At 41.6% G+C, this 21,328-nt stretch overlaps 1 protein-coding gene across 27 annotated transcripts in view; it reads right to left on the bottom strand.

Moving 5' to 3' along the window:
• Nucleotides 1–20,984, bottom strand: part of LOC132975911 (regulating synaptic membrane exocytosis protein 1-like) — a 113,869-nt gene extending 92,885 nt beyond the window's left edge. For 11 of the 27 annotated variants that reach the window (XM_061040783.1, XM_061040797.1, XM_061040799.1 and 8 more), the window contains exons 1-2: nucleotides 20,487–20,982; nucleotides 13,813–13,887 (exon numbers count right to left, since the gene is read on the bottom strand). In XM_061040783.1, the coding sequence (XP_060896766.1) occupies nucleotides 13,813–13,887; nucleotides 20,487–20,647 (236 nt within the window). In that variant the 5' untranslated portion in view covers nucleotides 20,648–20,982. Of the gene's footprint in view, nucleotides 1–13,812; nucleotides 13,888–20,486 lie in introns of all 27 variants that reach the window. The other 16 variants (XM_061040805.1, XM_061040804.1, XM_061040806.1 and 13 more) reach the window with 5 other exon arrangements.
• Nucleotides 20,985–21,328: the final 344 nt, after the last annotated feature.

Below are 21,328 nucleotides of genomic sequence, written 5' to 3'. Positions count from 1 at the left end.
TTCACTCTGGAGAGTGATGATTCTTGTTGTAATCTATACAGCGCCCTCTGCTGGTGAAAGAGAACTGCTAGTGTAACACAATAAAACTCAAAAGAAATACTTTTTGACTGGTGAATAAATCTAGTAATATCTGCGTATAACTGCAATAAAATGAGCCGATACCGATAGTCACTTGGTATGCTAAAATCGGCCGATATTATCGGTTGGCTGATTCATCGGTTGGGCTCTTATTTCAGAAGTATATGGGTGGAGGCTTCAAGTAAGCTCTTTGAGTTTTCTGCCTCTTCCTGCACTTTATATTGTCTATTTTTTTCATTTGTGTAAATCTTTTTCATCGTACAAATAAATGAATAAATAAGAAAGGTAAAGGATTTTATAAAGAGGAGGAACAGATTGTTGTTGTTTAATTCTTTGTTTGATTTCCATGGCATTTTCGACAGTAAGAGAAATCTCCAATACCACCTGTCTCCTCCTTTAAACACGTTTCATGAATTGGCATCTCAGTTGGTGGAGCTCCTCTCTGCAGCAGACCTACTTTGCAGCATTATCCTTGATAAATGTGGCCATGTGCACACTTTAAACCAACCAATACTCAACAAATATTCCGTTTTAATGAAGACTTTCTCATGTTGGAGCCAAAAATCATCAATTATGTGTCCACTCATGATCTCCCAGTTATTTCCGTAGGCAAAAAGCATCCATTCAGCTCCCACAGTTGCTTCCCAAAATTGTTTTTGGACCACTTTCTCTCAGAGAGCTGGGGTCCTTGATCAAAGACCGAAGTTTCAGTGAAACAACTCCCCAAAAAGTTCGAGACCACCTGCTTGACATACTGTAGATGTGTCCTAAAATAAAGCAGTGTCATTACTGCTGCTCAGCCAAAAGTTGGCACAGCCTCCTTCACTCCTGGGCTTCATAAAGCAGGGTGGCATCAGGCTGGGACGGGGAGCCAGCTTCGACTCTCTTTCCTGTAGTGACTCAGGCCTCTATGGCTCAGTATGAGTCACTCCTCCAGTTCCTGGATCGATATTCAAAAAGCAGGCAGACATGAATCAAATAACAATGAGTCAGTGTCAGAGAAAATCACCTCGCAGCCATTTGGAAATTAGCTCTCCAACTCTCTCCGTCCCATTCTCATTTGCTCCCCGACACTTAATTTTAAAGTAACTTTACTCCCTTGTTACTCGGAGCTGCTGTGAGATGTTTAAGTGAAGACCTTCAAAAGTTTCATCCTCTCAAACTCTTCCTCAAACCCTGTCTCCCTCTCTGCATCCTCTTTAACATCCCACAACTTTCTCCCTCACTCCTGTCTTTAATCCGGTCCCCTGCACACAAAGGCGCGCACACACACACACACACACACACACACACACACACTCTCTTTACTGTAGAGGAGTCATCTGCAAGATTGATTGGAACTCATTCTGTTTCCTATAATAGACGAGTATTAAAAAGTTTCCTCCCTCGCACGCTATTTGTGAAATTGAATGGAAGGTAAAATGCATGCCAGAATTAGAAATGGGCTTCCGGTTTGTGTGTGTGTGCGTCTGTGTGTGTGCTAACAGAAAAGCTATTTGTTTGCATGCAAAGGAGATCCACCTACACTCACTTTAACACCTTTTTATTTGTAGAAAAGTGTGTATAACCTTTTAAGGCTGATGGGAATCTAGGGATTATAAAACAGGTCACATACGTCGTGTTGGGCTGCATCAAACAGACATGAAGCTCATGTATGTAAAGTCATGTGTACCTGTAATTGTACACCATGAAGACCCTTGAGATTTGTCTCATAACATGGCATCTTTGTGTAATATGATTTTAAGCTTTTCTCTTAATTTAGTATTTTCATGCTATATGTGATGTGTTAAAAGTTGCACAGACCCAAAATGTAAGATTACATTTGTGAGTCCATCTGAAGTTTGACTTAGGTGTGCATGAATCCAGAGAGCATCTTCCAGAGAGCATTACCGTTATTCCTCCTCATCACTGCATGTATGTGAGTCGTGGAGTCACATCCTGTTTGGATTCTTTTGGCACAGAGAATGAGCCCAGGCCGCAGTGCGTGGTGTGCGGTCAATAATAAATATTATGCATATCATATCTTCTGTGTAAACTGTACATGTAGTTAAGTAGCCCTACGCTACTGATTTTCAATGTTGGCCATAACGGTGGTACTTGGAGAGCCAAATATTTTCTGTGGTGGTACTCACTGTGAAACGTTTGAGAACCCTTGGTCAGCGTAAGATGTTTATAATATATGCATGTCATTGAGTAGATGGAATTCATTATTTAAAATGCTCTTGTTGTGGTTATCTGCTTTATTTGGTGTTGTTGTGTTTTTTTTTACAAATATTTGATACTTGATGGTCCTCCACACCATGATTATGCCGTCTCTGTGCTTACTTCTTCCTTTAGTGCATGTATGTGCTGTGTGTTAGCCTGGCTGCTCACCATATGGCAGCAGGGACATGGAGAATCTCTCGCTCTCTACTTTTCTCTTTCTGTGCCAGGCTCTGTTGTTCCTCCTCCGTCCCTTCCCCTCCCTCACTTCCGTCAGAGAGCTCTCCATGCTGAGCTGCTCGGCTGTACTCTCACCTCCCCCACTCCCTCCATCCCTCCGACTATCCCTCCATCCTTTTCTTATATCACACTCTCCTCTATTCTCTTTCTTTTTTCCCTTATACTAATATCCCACTCTTTTTATTCACTTCCATTTTTCAGAGCATTTGCAGCGGCGTGTCATATTTATCCAATCTGCCATCAGCGTTCAAAACAGTTTTGGTCATTAATTCTTCAGGATCTGATTCTCGTTTTGGGAAATCCCAACAGAGAAGAAGGTGATGATTCATGCCCAAACAGACAGTTGTGATTTAACACGCAGCAGTGTGAGTCTGTGTGATGCTTCGTATCTCTCCAAACCACCTCGCTCCTTCTGCACACTCCTCTACTCTTCTCACCTCCCCCTTCCTCCTCTTTCTCTGAGTGTACTTCTCTGAACGCTTTTCCAACCACAGTCTCTCTCTCTCTCTCTCTCTCTCGCTCTCTCTCTCTGTTTCTCTCTCAGGGCGACCATGTTCTTCTGAAACCGGTCTCCTCTTTCTACCCAAGGAAAGTGATCATCTACAAATGTATATTGGGGTTATGAAACTTTCTCCCTCAAGCCAACTGCACTTTCAAACCGGAAGCGATTGAGAAAAGAATCATGCCAACGATGAAGCACAAAAACAGCAAATTCACATTAATATTTTGAAGTGTTTCTACTTGACTACTGCTCCAAAATAAATTGGTTCGCTATTTAGTAAGCATCAGTCTTTCCGCAGAAGTTTCAAGTTATTCATAGTTTATTTGAGACCTTCTCAGTTCAGAAAAGTTGTATTCATTTGTACCTAAAGTACAGTAGCATCTTCTGCTGCTGCTGCTGCTGCTGTGATGGAAGACAATGGCACCATCGCTCAGTTGAAGGGGTCATTTCACTTTGAAAGACTCATCTGACAGCCAAGTGTACCGTCTACTACATGCTCAGTGATCGCCTCATAATTGATCCTATGAGCACACTATGTGAAACTGATGCCTTAAAAATCTGTTTAAAAACGGTTTTAAAGGGATTTTTAAAAGAAATTGTGACTAAATTATAGGGCTGTCAGCATTACCTGATAATCATGATGCCAAGACATGACATGCATGCGGTCCAAAATGAACCAGTTTTTAAAAATGTTAATCAGAACCAGAACCAGAACTGGAATTATGACTATGTGCTAATGTGTCCCTTTCAGCACACCGTAGTTAAGCAGCCACATCAGTTATGTTGTGTGCACCATGTTGTACAGAGGCTATAGTCCTTATCGCAGCGGCTATGGGTAGTAATCCAACCTCGGTCCTTTGCTGCATGTCATCCCCAACTCTCTCCTCCCAGCATTTCCTGTCTCTCTTCAGATGTAATACAGACAAAAAGACCCCTAAAGAGACTTAAAGAAAAAGAAGTTCACTTCAGCCAACAGTCTGCCTTTGTTTAGGGTCTGACCAAAGTATGCCTACAGTTTGTTTTGATCCCTGACAGGCTCAAAAGTGTCTCACAACTAACTTTATGATGGTTTCAACAGAGATAAATATGCTTTTTCAAAGCAACCAGACAAAACCAGTAATTCTCCTTTGCATAACAGAAGCGTGGGTGTGTGTGTGTGGCTAGCTCGGCCACAAAACAATATTCGCGCAATTTCACAAAACACAAAAAAAGAACGGATCACAGCATCGGCATACCAGTACAACTCTTGTGTCCTTTTTCTGTCAATGGAGTCTGGTGGCTTTGAAAAGAGGAATGTGATAGCTGTTTCCAGAATCAAAAAAATAGCATCTCACTGTTTAACACAAAGGTCTATATGCACAGGAACCTTTTTCGTAATGCTGTTAGACACCTAATGACAATCTGAGGCAATCAGGGGTAAAAATAAACACTTTTAGTCTGCAGACTTTGGTTAGGAATACTTGCCCTGAAGGATTATAGCAGCCATTACAGCCAGTTTCAGGCCAGATTTACCCAGTGTGTTGCAGCCATTGCAGCCTGTCCCATGACTCCAAGCTGAGGCAAGATGTGAAGCCAAAAACTTTTGGTTCATTTGAGTTATTTAGACCCCAAAATGTGTTTAAAAATTGGGTCAATTATTAATAATGCAATAATTGAACTAAAAGATGTGTAGAAGAGTGAAGAAGAGACTTAGAGGAAAGAAAGAAGCTTAGAGAAAAAGATCAAACAAAGAACAAAAGATAAAGATAAGGACGAAAAAGGGAAAGATGGAGAGTGTGGGATGGAAGGAATGATGAGAGAGAGAGATATAGAGAGAAAGAGGAGGGACAGATGGAGAGAGCACCAGAGCCAACAGCAGAGCTAAGTGGGTAGTGTGCTCCCCAGACAGCGCTCCATATGGCCTGGCAACGCCATACACAGCCAGGCAGCACAAACACACATACACACAGCATGTACACACTCAGAAACACACAGCATGTGTAAAGCCATATAATCCTCCACACAAACAATCTAATTTACACACATACTGGGGAAAAAAAACACCCACCCCCAATCATCAAAAATGGAAAATATAACCCCTTTATAAATATTGATACAACCCTTTTTAATGGCTGCCAATTCAAAACCTGAATGTGATCGTAAAAATCACTCGTCGTCGGTGATGTTATTTGGCAAGTTAATTTTTAATTTAATAAAAAGTGAGAAACAACAACAAGCCAACTGTTGGATTAAGATTTTTTTTTTTTACTGCTACGATCATTTCTGGGGTCAGGTTCACAGTAAATTTAGAAAGAAATCTGGATAGTTGCAATGTGCATCTGGGGAATTGAGTAGCCAGAAACTTAGAGTGCTTCAGATCCACAACACCATGGGTCCTGGACTTGAGTTGATCCGTCCCACCCTTCTGATAGATGTTATACTGGATCATTTTAGAAAATGCTTTATTTTCAGTTGCAAATACTTATTCTTATGTACATTTTAATCTATTTTTATTCCAAACCGGTTATGCACATTTCCTTTGTGTAGGCCTAATTTTTAATTGTACGGGTTTAATTTTGATTTATTTAGGGGTTTCTTTAAATCTTTGTTTGTGTTAATTAATACATAGGGGAGGTGGACAGCAGATCTATCTATCTATCTATCTGAAGTGTTTCCTACATATAGACAGATAGATCAGATGGACCATCCAGGTATATTCACGGCTGCCTAAGTAAATTTGCTGACCTTTTTTGTTTTTAATTCACATATAACGCCATCAAGAGTGACATCTTATGTTAAAACTATAGCTTCTTATACCATTGTTTAAATATTTCTGTGCAGCTGCTTGTTGGAGATGTTGAGTGAAACATTAAGAAATGCACAATTTTATTTGAGCATTTTTAACGTGTTGCTGGGATGGTGAAATTTGTGTGTCTGTGTGTGTGTGTACTGTGTGTACTGTGTAGATAAGAGATTGGAAGGGAAGTAAGATGAGGAGATTAAAGTTGTTTGTGACACACACTAAATTAAATTAGTGAGATAAATTAGAGATTAAACAATTCATAAATATACAAACAAAATGTCAACACTGATTTCTGTATCTTTGATTGTTTATGTGCCAAAATAGTTTCTGTTTCCTGAGAACGTGGCAACACAGCTACTGTAACATAAGACAAAGGCAAAATGTAACTTCTTCTTTGGAGATCCCATGATACAGTTTGATAAAAGATATTTTTTGGGGGGTAATTTTAGAGGAAAAGTATTCATTCAGAAATGAGCCAATAAGGATGTTTTTCCTGCCTTTAACTACCAATTACACCTTGTCAGAAAACATAGAAGTCAGACAAACTAGTTATTATCAAGCATACCTGACCCTTAAAAAGTAACAACCAATTTTTGGTGCAAATTATAGACCTTGGTGACCATCAAGCAATGAATTTGTTATGCCTTCCTTTGACTTGGAAAAATCCAGTTACAAGCAAACAAAAATCTGATTTTTTTTTTTTTTTTTATGTAAAAACTCCCTCAAACATACACACATGTATCTGAGTGTGTGTCAGGTCCCTCCCCTGTCCCCGTTGGAGCCGAGACTCATGGGACGACCGTGGATAACAGCCAATCCTTGAAGGAAGTCAGGAAGAGACTCCTCGCCAATCCCAGGGGTTAATGAGGTTACTACGGCTCTGCTGGGCCATCGCCATGGTACCCTGCTGTCAGGGGACACTGGGCCAATCACATTTAGTGTTGTGAACGTAAACATCCTTACATTGCAGTACATCTGTATCGCTTGTACAGAAACATGCAGATGTCTGCAGATGATTGGAGGTAGAGGCTCAAACACTCTGAGTTTGATCAGACCTGACCAGTGAGTCACAGTGATGTAAAAGTCAAAGAAAATATATTTATCAGTATCTATGACCAAGTTATTTGTAACTAATATTTGTAAGCCACAAAGACACTGAGCATGTATGATTGGACGAGAGCATGGCTTATATTGTTTGTGTAAAATATATTCTCTAAATATTCCAAATGCTGCTGTGACGGGGTTACTGCATTACCTAGTGGCACATACAGTTGGGTAACTTTACCTGCAGCTTTCTCAGTCTGCATTAAGTTTACCGATACTCCTTTCTACATAACCAAAGCCCACTTTGGTGACCTGTTGGCAAAGGCTGCTCAGGCTCAGTGCAGGTTATGGGTATTTTAAGCAGGTGAGACCTTACCCATCTCTAGAGAGTAAATGGAAAATGGATTTGAGCTTATGTAGCACTTTTCTAGTCTTCTGACTACTACTTCTGACTTGCTCAAGGACACATCGGACATGTTGCTTCAGGAGCTGAGGATCGAACCCCCAACCTTCCATTTGAGAGCCGACCGACTCTATTTACTGAGCCACAGCCGCCCCTGTGTACAAAGTCACACAATTAAATCAACTACAGTGCTATGAACACAAAATGAACAGATTCTTTCTGTGATTTTATTGTAATTAACAGGTGCGGAAAAAGCTACGTCATGATGTAGGTTTGTAAAAAGTCTTTATTCATGCTTTTACAGCTCTGTTCGTTTCAAATACTTCTTTTTGAGCGGACTTTGGATCAAAGATTTCTGAAGCAACCATCAGAAGTCATGGGGCTTTTGCAACTTAGCTTCATAAACACCAACATTGCCTTTACACAGATGATGCCAGTTTGTGTAATCAGAGAAGCCCATTGCAAATAAGACACAGGAAAATCCACATCATGACACTTTAAAAAAACTTTACTTTGGTTTTAACACACCTTTACAATACATTCTGGTCCCACAACATAATAATACCATCACTTTCTTTAAAGCAATAATTCAAGGTTTGGTGTCTGTGGTATTTCATGGAGTAAATTGAAAAAATGAAACTTAAAACTTCAAGAGGTGGACCTTTACGAGAACATACCATTGTTAAATGACTTAAATTAAGGATCAAATGGATCCAACAGGAATACAATGTTAATTTATAATCCAGTCAGTGACAAAAGGTCATCATCACACACATTGTGACATAGAGATATTATCATTTGGAAGCCTCGCATATGGTGATTAACTTCAGCTCAAGGACTTGATGTTCCTTTACAGACTGAGAAACTTCGACAACTTCCGGGCTTATTAAAAGTTTATAAAACCCTGAGAGACAAACTCAAAAGTACATGGTGGTCAAGTTTAAAACAAGCCATTTTCTCTCGCAGCGCTCTCAGATTGGCGGCAGCTCAGTCAACAGCTCACAGGAAGTCCATTCAGTCTGTACTGAGCCGATCAACCTGACAAACGTTTGGCAGGAGCGCACCATCAGCAGCCAGGTTTTCTCTGCCCACCACCATGTTTCCTACAGACGTTACAATAATCTGTGAATAAACATTATGGCTTCTGAAATACACAATGAACAGCTGATATCTGTCATCAAGGGTTTCCCTGAGCTGTGTTTGTTTTGTCTTATTGACAGTACAGGAATGACCATTGTTCTACAGAGTTAGATTATTTAAAGACAGGGGATTTTGATTATGTTCAACTTGTACAAAATGCAGCAACCAGACTTTTAACTACAGTACAAATCACAGATCCCTCATCTATACATCCAGGAATCTCTGTGTCTGTGTGTTTGATAGTCGAGTTTCTACCCAACCATTCGTCCAATGGACGTCAGACTCGGCGGGTGTATTGCTGTGGACCCAAAGAAGTGTAGTGCTGATCGTGAAGTGTACATGAGCTCATATTATTGCTGAAACATCTGAAATAGTTTTGCTGTGGCGCAATACGATGGAATCAAAACGGAAACACAAGACGAGTGCACGTGCAGAAGAAGACTCGCCAAAGACCATGTTATTTAGGTCGCTGAGTGGACTCGACACACTCCACACTACAACGTAAAGTAAGTTTACCGTTTCGTTTTGCTAATTGGAGTCTATCTTTAGTACTAAATACGGTCCCCCTTTCAGTTTGACTATTACATGTAAGATAACCGTCGTTAACAAAAGTCGCATGAAATCACTCGGCCAATGTTGTGCAACTAAGTAAGCTAACTCCGCACTAGGCATGTAATGTCATTTTGTGTGATTAACGTTTGCTGTTATTTAAGGTTAGCAATACCAGGTGTAAGCCATCATACCAACCAGTTGACTACATTGAGCCACGTTCTCACCAAACACAATTCAAACAAGCACATTCTGAACGGGCTCTGCACTTGAAACACCAAATTTAACTAAACTGCATTTACTGCCGACCAAATTACAAACAGATTTTAAGAAACGTTTAAATCCTAAACTTTTAAATTGTATATTTCAGAGCTTTTAATCCCCTACACCACTTCTTCAAGCTTAAAACTAAACTTGCAGATGCTATGAGCTGAGCATAGTCAACAGAATCCCAAGGTAAAAACCTGGTTTAAATTAAACCAAACACAGATGTCAACCTTGAAATAAATAAACAAGGTTGACATCTTTGTTTTTTAAAGTGCTGCTGGCTGTGACTGAGGTTTCTCATGAAAGTGAGGCTTCAGTCAAATTCAGGGTGAAGTTCAATATCTTGAATCTTGAATCAATAAAAATATAAAAGAAGCTAAGTAGCTTGTTCTACTGCAAACTTTAGGCTGCGCAATTAACCACAAATGTATTATAATGGCCATATTAGGCTTTGCAAGACACACTGTGAAAGTCTGGTAGTATATAAATGAGTGACAGCTGTCAAGGCACGCCCCCTTGATCTGCTGGTCATTTAGACCAAATTCATTCAGCTCACAGACCAACGACTTTGACCAATGAAAGCTCGAGACTCAGAGACTCTAGAGGTGCTAAGAAACATACTCAGCATCTCTTAATTTGAACATTATCTATTTTACTGAAATTACAGATTGTTAATTATTATTAGCCCGTGTATGGCTTTTCCATTATGTGTCAGCGTCAAGCTAACAATCGTAGATGTACATCCTGGTTTATCTGTGAGACATTGTGTCCCCCCAGGAGAACAACGCACAAGCCACCACTGATTCCACATGCGTTTCTATGCTAGGGTGCCATTTTTTTCTATTGTACATTTTGAACTCAAGTGAAGGAGGGGACTAGACATTTAAACTGACATAGTCTTCTCAAATCTTACAGGCCACCATCCACATCAAATAACCACGCTGGTGCTGGAAGAAAAATTGATTTGGCAGCTGCACAAACCTCCAACAGATAGTTACTGTCTCATGTCAAAAATGTGAATTTTTGATCTGAATGCTAGGCTACCTAACAATCACTGGCCAACATATCAAAACATAGATCAGCCTTAAAGAAAAAAAAGTACATGATTTGTGTGTCTTACATTAAAATCACTTAGACGAGGTTTATCAGCACCAGATCAACGAGACAGAGGGAATAATGTTGGAATACTGATTGTAATGTCTGTAGAATAATCCGGGGAATACTGACCAGAAAGGCACAGATTGTATAATGTTATAAATGGAGGCCATATTGTGGGATTCCTCAGAGAAGCAGATGTGCTCCAGCTGACTTACTCTGTAATCCCACTCACTCTCTGATCCAACACACACACACACACACACACACACACACACACACACACACACACACACACACACACACACACACACACACACACACATATACAATGCACACAGATAGAGCATAAACAAGCTTTATCCTTTGATCATTGTGTGGCAGGAAAAAAAAGACATTACTGGCTGCAGAAGTCACCGCAAACGAACAGGACGCATGAAAATTCGCATTTCAACGGGCAAATAAGCCAGCGGGGACCGAGATGCTCATATAACATCAAAGAGTGGAAACGACCGAGTCTGTTTCAAGTAACGCGTTCGCAAATTCAAGTCTGTATTAACCAGCGGCTGATCAAATAACCAGGCTTCACACACAGAAACACACACACACACATTCACACACACACACACAGTGGTGAGGGAAAGATGATCACTCAGCATTTTTAAAGAATCACTCCTGACCAACCCATCAAGCTTCCAATCCCCGCTAATTGGAAACAAGATGGGAGGCGTTATTCCCGAAGAAGTTACTGTGACCTCTAACCACCTCCATTTTCAATATGATGTTAGTTAGAAGCATTACACAACCTAAAGGGACATTTAAAAGTAAAAGGATAGCACAAGTGAAGCTGGACATTTGTTTTCTAGTGTGAATTTGCAGTCAGTGAAAATCATCGACATCTCTTTGATAAGGCTCTTTCAAAATGTTATGATCATCAGTATTAAAATATTTAAATCGATACAGAAACAACAGTTTTTGTGTTTGGTGTGATTCTCACCATTTACTGCTTTTAACTGAGATGAGATAAGAGATGCTAATGTGAAGTATCTATCAGTTTGATCAGTCCTTCTGTCTTCGCTCTTATAATAAGTAAAACATAAAAATCAATAGGCTAACCTCTGTATTTGGATGTCTGCTTATAACTTGTAAATGACTTCTTTGAACGTCATTTTAGATCTGTTCAGTGTTATCCAATAAAGGAACAGGTGCACATCCAAAGGCTGAGATGGCTCAGATGACTTGTCCTCTTTAACTTCCGCCTAACCCCTTCTCTGTAAAAAAGTATTTGGCTTCAATAATTGCAACCATTGCAGTCCAATACAAAGAGGGATAAAGACCCAGATTCAAAACTTCAGTGGTAAGGAAAGGTTGACAAAAAAGTACAATATATTTAAATACCACCTTTTAAAACCATTAATTCTCTATTATTTTAATGATTGATAATGCCAAAGAATACCAAAGCTTTTAAGAAAACTACAAATCTTCAGTCGTATTTTTAACCAAACTTTGCAGCACGGGAAAGAAAGTAAACTGTCTTAATTGCACAAAAACATTTTTGAAATGTTGACAGTGTTGCAGAAGTTTGCCTGCAATTTTATAATAAAAACAAGAAGTTACCCAATATTTGGAGCCTCATACATCTGTTTTTGGACCCATGGTATGGAAACTGATAGCAATATCGTTTGAGTTTTATGAGTATTGTATCATAGTTAAATATCTGGTATGTGGGGTCTTTCTCAGTGAGTGTGCCATCATTAAAATAACTAACCTGAACTGCGTTTTACCTGAATCATCTCTTATGTCCTCTGTTTGGTTTTAGCTTGCTTTAGCTCATCAATGGAGCAATAGAAAACCCAATAAGTGTGCACTCACACCATACAATCTGTACCATGGCCAAGACCTTTTGACCCCCAAAGTGACTCATGTGAGTGCTGCATTCCAAGCTCCCAGTACACTTCCTTGTCCCTGGCACCGATGAAAGAGGTGGGGTTTGGCATGGTACAGTCAATTGCTCATGTACGAGCACAAAGACGGGCACGCAACGTGGACATGACGTAGAATCAATTCCTGCCTTCCATTATCGAGAAACCCCGGAGTGTTATGGCTGTATCTGACCAAAATGACTCAAAAAAAGCCACAAAGTCAGTAAAGTTGCGGTCCTGTGTTGTTCTCTGATGTGTGGATGCCGACTCTACCGTGCTTGCCTTTTTTTGGGGGGAGTCTATCTGTCTTGTACACGCTTCATGATCACGTAAATGTTACATGTTATGTACAAGAGGTAACCGTGCTGAGACCCGGTTTGTCCTGGAGCAATGTGGGTGCAGGCCAGCGGGGGAATGGGGAGGGGGTGCAGTTGTACTCCAGCACAGTACGGGGCAACGTAGTGTGAGTGCGCCCTAAGTGAACAACACCAAAACTACATCACCTGACCGGTCGGACCTGACCACACCTGATCGGGAAATGTTGGGATCCGATGAAAGCGTCATGGACTTGTCACTGACATGCTTAAGGGTTCCTTGTGCATATTTATGAGATGCAATGTGACAGAAGTTGATGATTTGGGATGGGGAACGGACGTAATGTGCACCAAAAGTGGTAAATGCATCCATGAAAAAACCTGCACCTCATGTGTTTATTAGCTTCACTACACCACGTTACCTCCAAACTAGCCTATGATTTTAAAAAGTCGAGTTTCTACCTAAAGCCGACTGCAAAATCCAAGGAATTCAAAATAGGTGCCATATTGAAATGCCGAGTTATGGTGCATCTCTTGTTGTAGTTGCAAACAGTCAACAAAAAGCACCTGCACAAAACCATCCACATGATGGAAGCCTTTCCTCCTGATTAGCAGCTTGACATGACAGCTGAGCAAAGTGAGGGACAGACAGAGCACCTGAATCCAGCCTGAGAAGCCTTTCTAAAAGGAGCCACAACATCTTTAGTTTCTAATGACTCAACCGGACCTGGACTGGACTTCTCACACTGATTATGTCCATCTCCAACGCTCCAACACTAGAAGCTATATTGTTACTGTCTGAGAGATGACAGACAGCGACTGTATCTTTGTGTGTTTAACAGGATATGAAGTCGCTCAGGTTAAGGAGTGTGTGGATTCCTGACGTATATTTTCACTCAAATATTTCCTGACAACAAATCCGGTGGTCTGAACAAGGTCCCTGAGCAGTGCCACTCCACTTACAGTATCATACAAATTGCATAATAATGGCCTGAGTCACACTTGTGAAAAAGACAGCCACCAGAACACAAATTTATATTTTTTATGCCGTGACTCATCCAAGGTGTAGAATAAATTTCACAACCGAACATGAATATGAGAAAAAAGGACAGACTGCGGGCTAATAAAAGGAGGTTGTGTTGCCAGCGGGGTGCAATGACGATAAAGTGACGCAATAGCAACTATTAAACCACTCTCTTTAACTAATTTTGGGACAGTTTAGAATTCTACAAGGTGATATTCGAGTTGTTGTTGGAGTAAAAAATGGAACTCACCGGACGTCGTTTTGCTGCGGAGGTTTCTTCTGGCCAACCAGATTAACCGTTCTTGCTTGGATTGGCTTCTCTTCTCTGAAACATACAAAGTTAGGATTTTGACTTTTTGACGCTCTCAGTTAATTTGTATGCAGATCATTTACACATCTCTGAAATCTCAGTGCAGGATAAACATATAAGCTAACTTTAACTCTGTTCAACTCTCATAATTGCCGTGGATTTTCAGGACAGCATTTATGTGTCGTCCTACTGTTTGAACTCATCTTCTTATCATCGTGTAACCTTATTCTTTAATGGAAATCTCTGATGTTTTAACCCTGGACACTATATTCACAAAACTGTATGGTCTGAAAGAATAAAACATGCACAAAAAATTGGTATTACTCCAGTAGATGGCTTAAGGTTGCAGTATTCCTTCAGACCATAATGGTTGCAATGTACAAAAAATTAACCCAATCAAAGTTTTACCAATAGAAAAGCCTGTTTATTTTACACTTTACACAAAACTGGGAATGTTATTCCAAGTGTCAACATTATGGATCCCTACTCAATCAATCAATCAATCAATCTTTATTTGTATAGCGCCAATTCATAACAAGTGTTGTCTGGAGACACTTTACAAAAAGCAGGTAAAAGACCTTACTCATTGCTATATTACAAAGGGCCAAATCCAGGCTCATGATGACCAAATTACCAAAACTGCGCCAGGCTACTGAACTCCCCTTTTGGTTACGAAAAGATGCCTTTTTTTTTAGCTGTTTCTTCGCTCACTTCAAAGCCTGCAGCACACAGGACTTGCTTGTCTTCAACTGTCTCAATTGTTTAAATGGTTTGTGTTGTTGTGTGACCTTGATTTTGGAATTGTAAGTCCAGGCCCAATGCATTATTGGTGTAAAAGGCAAAAATGCAGGCTCATCTGTAGCCTATATTTGTTTAAGGGGTCCATGAGGTATGAAAAGAGAAGTTATAAAATGTGCTCTCTTTTCAAAATAAGCGACATACTGTTTAAACAAATAAGTCAATCTCAGTAACAATCCTTTCAGTTATGTTGTCACACGCTAAGAATAACAATTTCAGCCTGACATCGGCACGAATAAGCACTTTTAGAGGAATTACTTAAATCAGACAAAAGTATAACATTGATATTAGAGACATATTTTGGTGCCAAAACTTTTTGTAACTTAGACCGCTCAGCTTGTGAAGAGGTGCTGGTTTTAAAGTAAAGGAATAACACTTTGAGTTTGATTTCTGTAGTTAGTTTTCATAGCCCAGCATCTTTTTTAAAGGCTTTATTTTTTGATCCAGCAGATGTCGCCCTTGAGCACCAGCATGAAACCAAAACAACTTGCGGTGCATTGTTGTGTTAGCATGCTAATGCTAGTGATCTTTATTATGCTCGTATCTTCACACTGCATGTAAATTTACCTGAAATGAGCGTGATCTAGAAACACAGTTAAGCAGTGAGTACAGTATGTTATTCTTCTTTTCTCTAGTCCCTCAATTAAACAACTTTTATACACGAGGGGAGGAGTCAGCCGGCCGTCCAGGCGATGTAAACAAAGTGAAGATAGGACTCTGAAAACTCTGAAAGCATCACAGACAGTGGGACTCGGGTGTTACACCCATTGTAGACAGTCATGAATCACAGAGTTATTTTCAGAGGATATACTTGATTTATATTATATTTAAGTCTGAAAAATCGCATATAAAGTCTTTAATGTCAACTGACTTTAAACAACAGTAAACTCACTCAAACAAACCAAACTCTCAGGCAAACCCTCTTACTACAATCTAAAGCGGTTTTAGCATGACGCACCCCTGAACATTTCTAGAACTTTTCAGGCAGACTGCCCCTGAAATCTTCCTGACTTGCTTGTTAAAACATGCACCATACAAAGGGAGACTATCCTTGTCCGACAGGAGGAGGGGGTCTCAGGAGGGAAGACATGATGTAAAAAAATAAAAATAAAAAATAAAACACACGAAAATGGAAGATGAAGCAACAGAGTCGGATGCAATGCTGCTAAGTCTGAATGCTGAGTGTAGTACAACACATTCACAATATCAACAGAGCTCGCTCGCTGTGACTTTTCCTGAATATTTCCTGCAGCGTTCTCACATCAGCTCACCCCAACTTCCCACAGAACATTTACTCTGAGTTTTGTGCATGTGTGAAAGCACCGTAAGCTATTGGGAACGTCATTTGGACTCTCTTTGCAGTGTAGGAGAAACCTACACAGGCCTTAAACAATGACATGTTTTCAATATGTCCACTGACACAATCACAGTTAGATTCCAAACCATCTCATCCATAAACATGAAGTGCGGGCTCTGATCAGTCGGATCACAAAGGAAACCGGAGAGAGAAATCCCCGCCAACACCCACGCTGTCTGAAACAGAAGACGTGTCTTTTGATCGTCAATACTGTGGGCATCCCTCTCATTAAGAGACATTTCTGCGTGTTAGATATGGTGATGGCTCTTTCTTCTAACCATACTTTGCTGCATTGACAGTTAAAAATAACCAGTGACTGATGAAGATTGACGTCCTCGAGTTACTCTGGTAAAGGAGGAGACTTCCTTCCTGATGGACAATCTGATGGACTTTTTCGTCCTCTTCATTTCATAAAATCATTCAATTAGGCTAAGGTTTGGGTTGTTCCCTTGGTGTCTGCTGACAAATAATTAAATGACTGTGCCATTGTGATTTGAGGTTATAGTATATCAACCAATTATGTACTCTGAATACGTATACATAAAAAAAAGTAAAGCTACATACATATCGACTTTTCATTGTGTTCTCATAGCGGTTCAGACATCCACTGGCTTACTTCTGTAAGGCACCAAATAAATGAGCTGACTCATGAAATAACTTATGTAAGCTCGCCGATATTAGGCCTGAACAATTCCAGCAACTTTGCAAGAGTCTGCTAATACATTTTAATATTGGAACAAAACAATATCATCAGAGGCTTAAAGTGCAGATTTGAAAGCCTGCAATATGTCAGTTTATACTGATGTCACTCACACACACACACACACACACACACACACACACACACACACACACACACACACACACACACACACACAACACATTGCAGTTATCGATCACACAACTCCAGCAACTTTGAGAGAGTTTGCTAATATACTTTAATATTGTAAATGAGGGAAACGTCTGAACTCCTGGGGGAAAAGCATTCAAATTGATACTTCACTGCTTCATGCTTTAAAAAAATGGTGACATGATGTGACATGTTAATCTTTCTCTGAGCCCGATCGGATCCAATGGCTTGTAATTGGCACCAATTCTTTGAACTTCTTCGCGGGATTTGATTCTAAAAAGTTTTTGGGAAATATCTTGTAAGACTTCAGGATTTGCATGATCAGTTACATTCCATCATGACAGGATGTGATTCATCTTTGATTGTGACAGTAACCCTTAAATCATTTAACTAACGTTTGCATGAGCCGATCGTTTCCACACAACAATGTAATAGAACATTCAGCACTTGTTCTATAGCTTAATTCTGTATCTTCATAGAGGAATCAGAGAGGGTTTAGTAACAGTAAAACGATGAGATGACACATTCATCACCTCTCTATCAGATTTGTTTTCTCTCTGAGAGATTTGGTTGTCTGTATTAGAAATGTTTGACTTTTAGTTGTTTTGCTCCATTTTATGACATCTCCCTGGAATATAATACACAATGTAGAGTTTCTAAATGCTGATAGCAAATTGCTACTACAGTATATGCATCATAGGTAGATAACAGAAGCCTTAATTCTGAGGTCAGACAGCACGTTGATCCGGCCCCAATAATCGATCGTTTTAGCCCGTGTAGTGAGTCATAGTGAACAACAATCAAGGCCACATTTGGGACGCCTCACGACTTCCCGGCAGAAAGTCCAACATGTTTTAAATGTTTTCTGCTTTCCACAATGTATTCCTTGTTTTGTTTTGTTTACAGCCTTCTTGCCAGGTGTCATCTACCCCAGCCCCTCTTCCTTCCAACGTCATCAAATCGGTCATCGCAATTGGTCGGGTAACACCGTGTAGTCTGTCATGTCTGTCGGTCAAGTCATGGTACAAATTGATGACTCTTTGATCGCCTAATCTGACACAGTGAGCATCGTAACAGACACAAGATTTTGTAATCTGACTTCCGCATGAGAGTACATGCGTCCATACATTTTAGTGTACTCCGTTTCCAGGGATAAAAACTAAACCGAGGTTGTTTTATCGAGATCTTGACCTTTTATCTCGTCTCTGGAAACAATACTGGTTTTTCTGTGACAATTAATTTATTTCTGGAAATCTTGACAAAAAGACTTAAATGAACTTGTTGACATGTAACCAGTGTTATCATCCAGAGATAACAAAACGTATAAGTCGAGGTCTGGAGAAAAAAGCTGGAAAAAACTTGTTATAACTCAAAAATATATCAAAACAAAATGTGTAGTTGCATGTCCGCTAAGGGCTTCCGTAGTAGATCACCAAGGCTAAAACGTTTTTCAATAAAAAAAATAGCCCACAACAATATGCACTTATCACAATGTACTTCAGTGGATCTACTCTATAAATAGCACATACTGCTCATCCAGTCGTGATGAAACTGATGAAAGAAACCGCACACCTGCCAGTTGTTCTAACACTGTTTCATCATTTCTGTGTTGTAAAGAGGCCTGGCCTTAAACTGTCAGCTAGTTCGACTCGTGCATCTATAGAATGCACAAACCTTGAGTATTTGTAACTCCACTTCTATGCACAATAAAGGTTGACTCCGATGTTAATAGCATGCAAAAGGACTGCTGTTCATAGGTCACTTGGTGTCTGTTATATTGCCGTGGGGAGGAGCTCTACTGTACTACGTCCCTGTACTTATGTAACTGGGATTTAGGCTTTAAAGAAGATATCAAGGATTGCAGCAGAGGTTAACAATTCTTCCTCAGTCTTTCTGTTTGTAGTTTATAACCACTTTAACACAGTACAATTATTGACAGGATGTCATTATTCACCCTCTTTATATTCACCATCATATCATGATGCTGTGGCTTTGAACTTACAGTATATGCAACATATCGAGTGATCCTGTATGCTTTAAGAGCCTGGAGAGTGATGGTGAGTATACCTAAAAATGCTCCTAAGTGTGGAGTATTCTCTGCCTCTCTGCATTACAACCCACACTACCCTACTGCTAGCACACTCACCATGCATGTATTAGTCAACCAGTGCAGCTTTTCAGTGCAGACCTAATCGCACAGACACGCACACGCACACACACTGCTCTCCATCCAAACAGTGATGAGAGCAAACACTGCTGAGGCCAATATAGTACAAGACATGTATGTGCTGACAGCCCTGCCTTATTTGCAGCAGCCACAGTATGACATGACTGAATCCACGGCTTCTAATACATTACTGAAAATGATCTATAGCCACTTAGAGTTGGAGCTATATATTGGACATTTCCTTCTTTAGATGCAATGAATCGATCTTCCGTTCCAGTGCTGGGCTATCAGTCCGCACAGAGGGCTTAAAATAGAACAGGGACGTAAAGCTTGAGGAGCGCCTCGCTTAGGTGGGTCGCTCTATCTTTTTCTATCAGCCCATCTATGCATGCTGCTCCATGCAGACCATGCAGAAAATGTATGAAGATTCTCTGGGTCCTGGAGGAGGTAGAAGAGGAGGATGTGGGCTCTTTTCTGCACCAATTGCAGTGGCCAAATAATCAGGAGGAGACTTTTCTCCACACATACATGTCTGTATGGATTGTGGTGGTACAGAGGAGGAGGTGGATGCAGCTCCTGATTCAAAATGACATTACACAGGCACCTTTTCCCTCACTGTTACAGGCCTACTGGTTCTATAACAGCCCGTGTGATGTCTGTTGCAAGAGCACTGGCCTACATACAGTGCATACGGCTGGGAAAGGCTCAACCGCACCCCAGAGCGGAGAACAGCAGCTGTTGAGATGGATGCTGCACAGATAAAAGCCAACAGGGAGGGTTTTACTTTTGCAACTCTGAGTGCCAGGCTTCAGCCAGACTTCTGCTGCATCTATCTTTTAAATATTTCAGTTAAAGTCCTGATGTCCAACTCAGGCTTTGGTGATTTTGCGGAGGCAAGTTCAGGCAACAGATTAGTTTTTATTCTCTGCTGATGTTGAGGCATGGGGATGACACACCCCTTCATTTCATCCTTCCATCACCCTATAGTCTTCCTCCTTCCAGAGCTCCTGACCCACAGTTGGAGCAGCGAGAATCTGCAAACCAGAGGTGAACCTGGTCCACACTGGCGCCGCCATGCATGCACACATCTGTAGCTTTTGTGGGCCTGTTTGTTAGTGAGTGAGTTCTGTGCGGATGGAACTGCAGAATACACACACATACACACACACACACACACACACACACACACACACACACACACACACACACACACACACGCACACACAAGCTTGCATGCATGGGCAGATACAGTGCTGAAACATCTCAACCATAAGAGAGAATGGAGGTGGATCTTCAGAACGGAAATAGCCCAGGCCCAGTCACACACATACATACACACGCACGCACACACACACACACGCGCGCGCGCGCACACACACACACACACACACACACACACACACGCACACACACTATCCCTCTCCTCTTCCTCTCTCTCTTACTTTAACATGGCCTCCTCCTTCGCCTCCTCTTCCCGCTGCCGAGCCAGCACAGCCATGATGATCTTCCTCTCATCCTCTGTCAGATGGCTCAGGTCCGGCTCCGGGATGGCCGGGGCGACTGGTGGGCGCGGGCCGCCCCGAGGGCCCACCGAGGCGAACATCTTCCCCACCACCACCACCACCTTCTCTCCCTCTTCCTCCTCCTTCCTCCTCTCCCTCCTCTTCGCCTCGGTCGGGATCACGGATAGAAAACCCGCTGGCGAAGCCCACGGATCACGACATGGCCCACGGATGAAGCGGCGGTTTGAGCGACTGATGTGGAGTTCCCATGGCGGTGGTGGGGGGCACCCAGGGCGGCGGCGGCGGCGGCGGCGGCAGCAGCAGTGTCGGGGCTAGCTCCGGTAGTAGTAGTCGCAGCGGTGACGGTGGTGGTGGTGGTGGTAGCGCTTCGATTCCCGGTTTTCAGCCTCTCCTTCTCCCTCTTGCTGCTCCGCTGTCTTCTCCCCCCACCCCCCTCCCACCGCCCGCCCGCCTCTCCCCTCCACCACCACCGTTTCACGGGGAGCCCATCTCTCCGGCGGTCGGTCGGGATGCTGGGACACGGGAGGAGGATCTCGCTGCCTTCCTTCAGGCCGGGCAGAGAGGTGGGGGTCCCCCGAAGGCGGCTCGGGTTTCCACTCGGTCCGGATGGCCGGCTGGCCGTGTGTCTGCGGGGCGAGGCGGACTCTTCTTGTTTTGCAGCGCCGCCGCTGATGCTGATGCTGATGCTGCTGCTGATGCTGCTGTCAGGGAGACGGAACCGTCAATGGGACCGCAGCCCCTCAAGCGCGTTCACTGCTCCT

Source organism: Labrus mixtus, chromosome 6 (genome assembly GCF_963584025.1).
Source record: "Labrus mixtus chromosome 6, fLabMix1.1, whole genome shotgun sequence".
In the NCBI taxonomy this organism is placed as follows: domain Eukaryota; kingdom Metazoa; phylum Chordata; class Actinopteri; order Labriformes; family Labridae; genus Labrus; species Labrus mixtus.
Note: the sequence above shows the minus strand (reverse complement) of the source record. Positions and strands in the feature narration are given on the sequence as shown.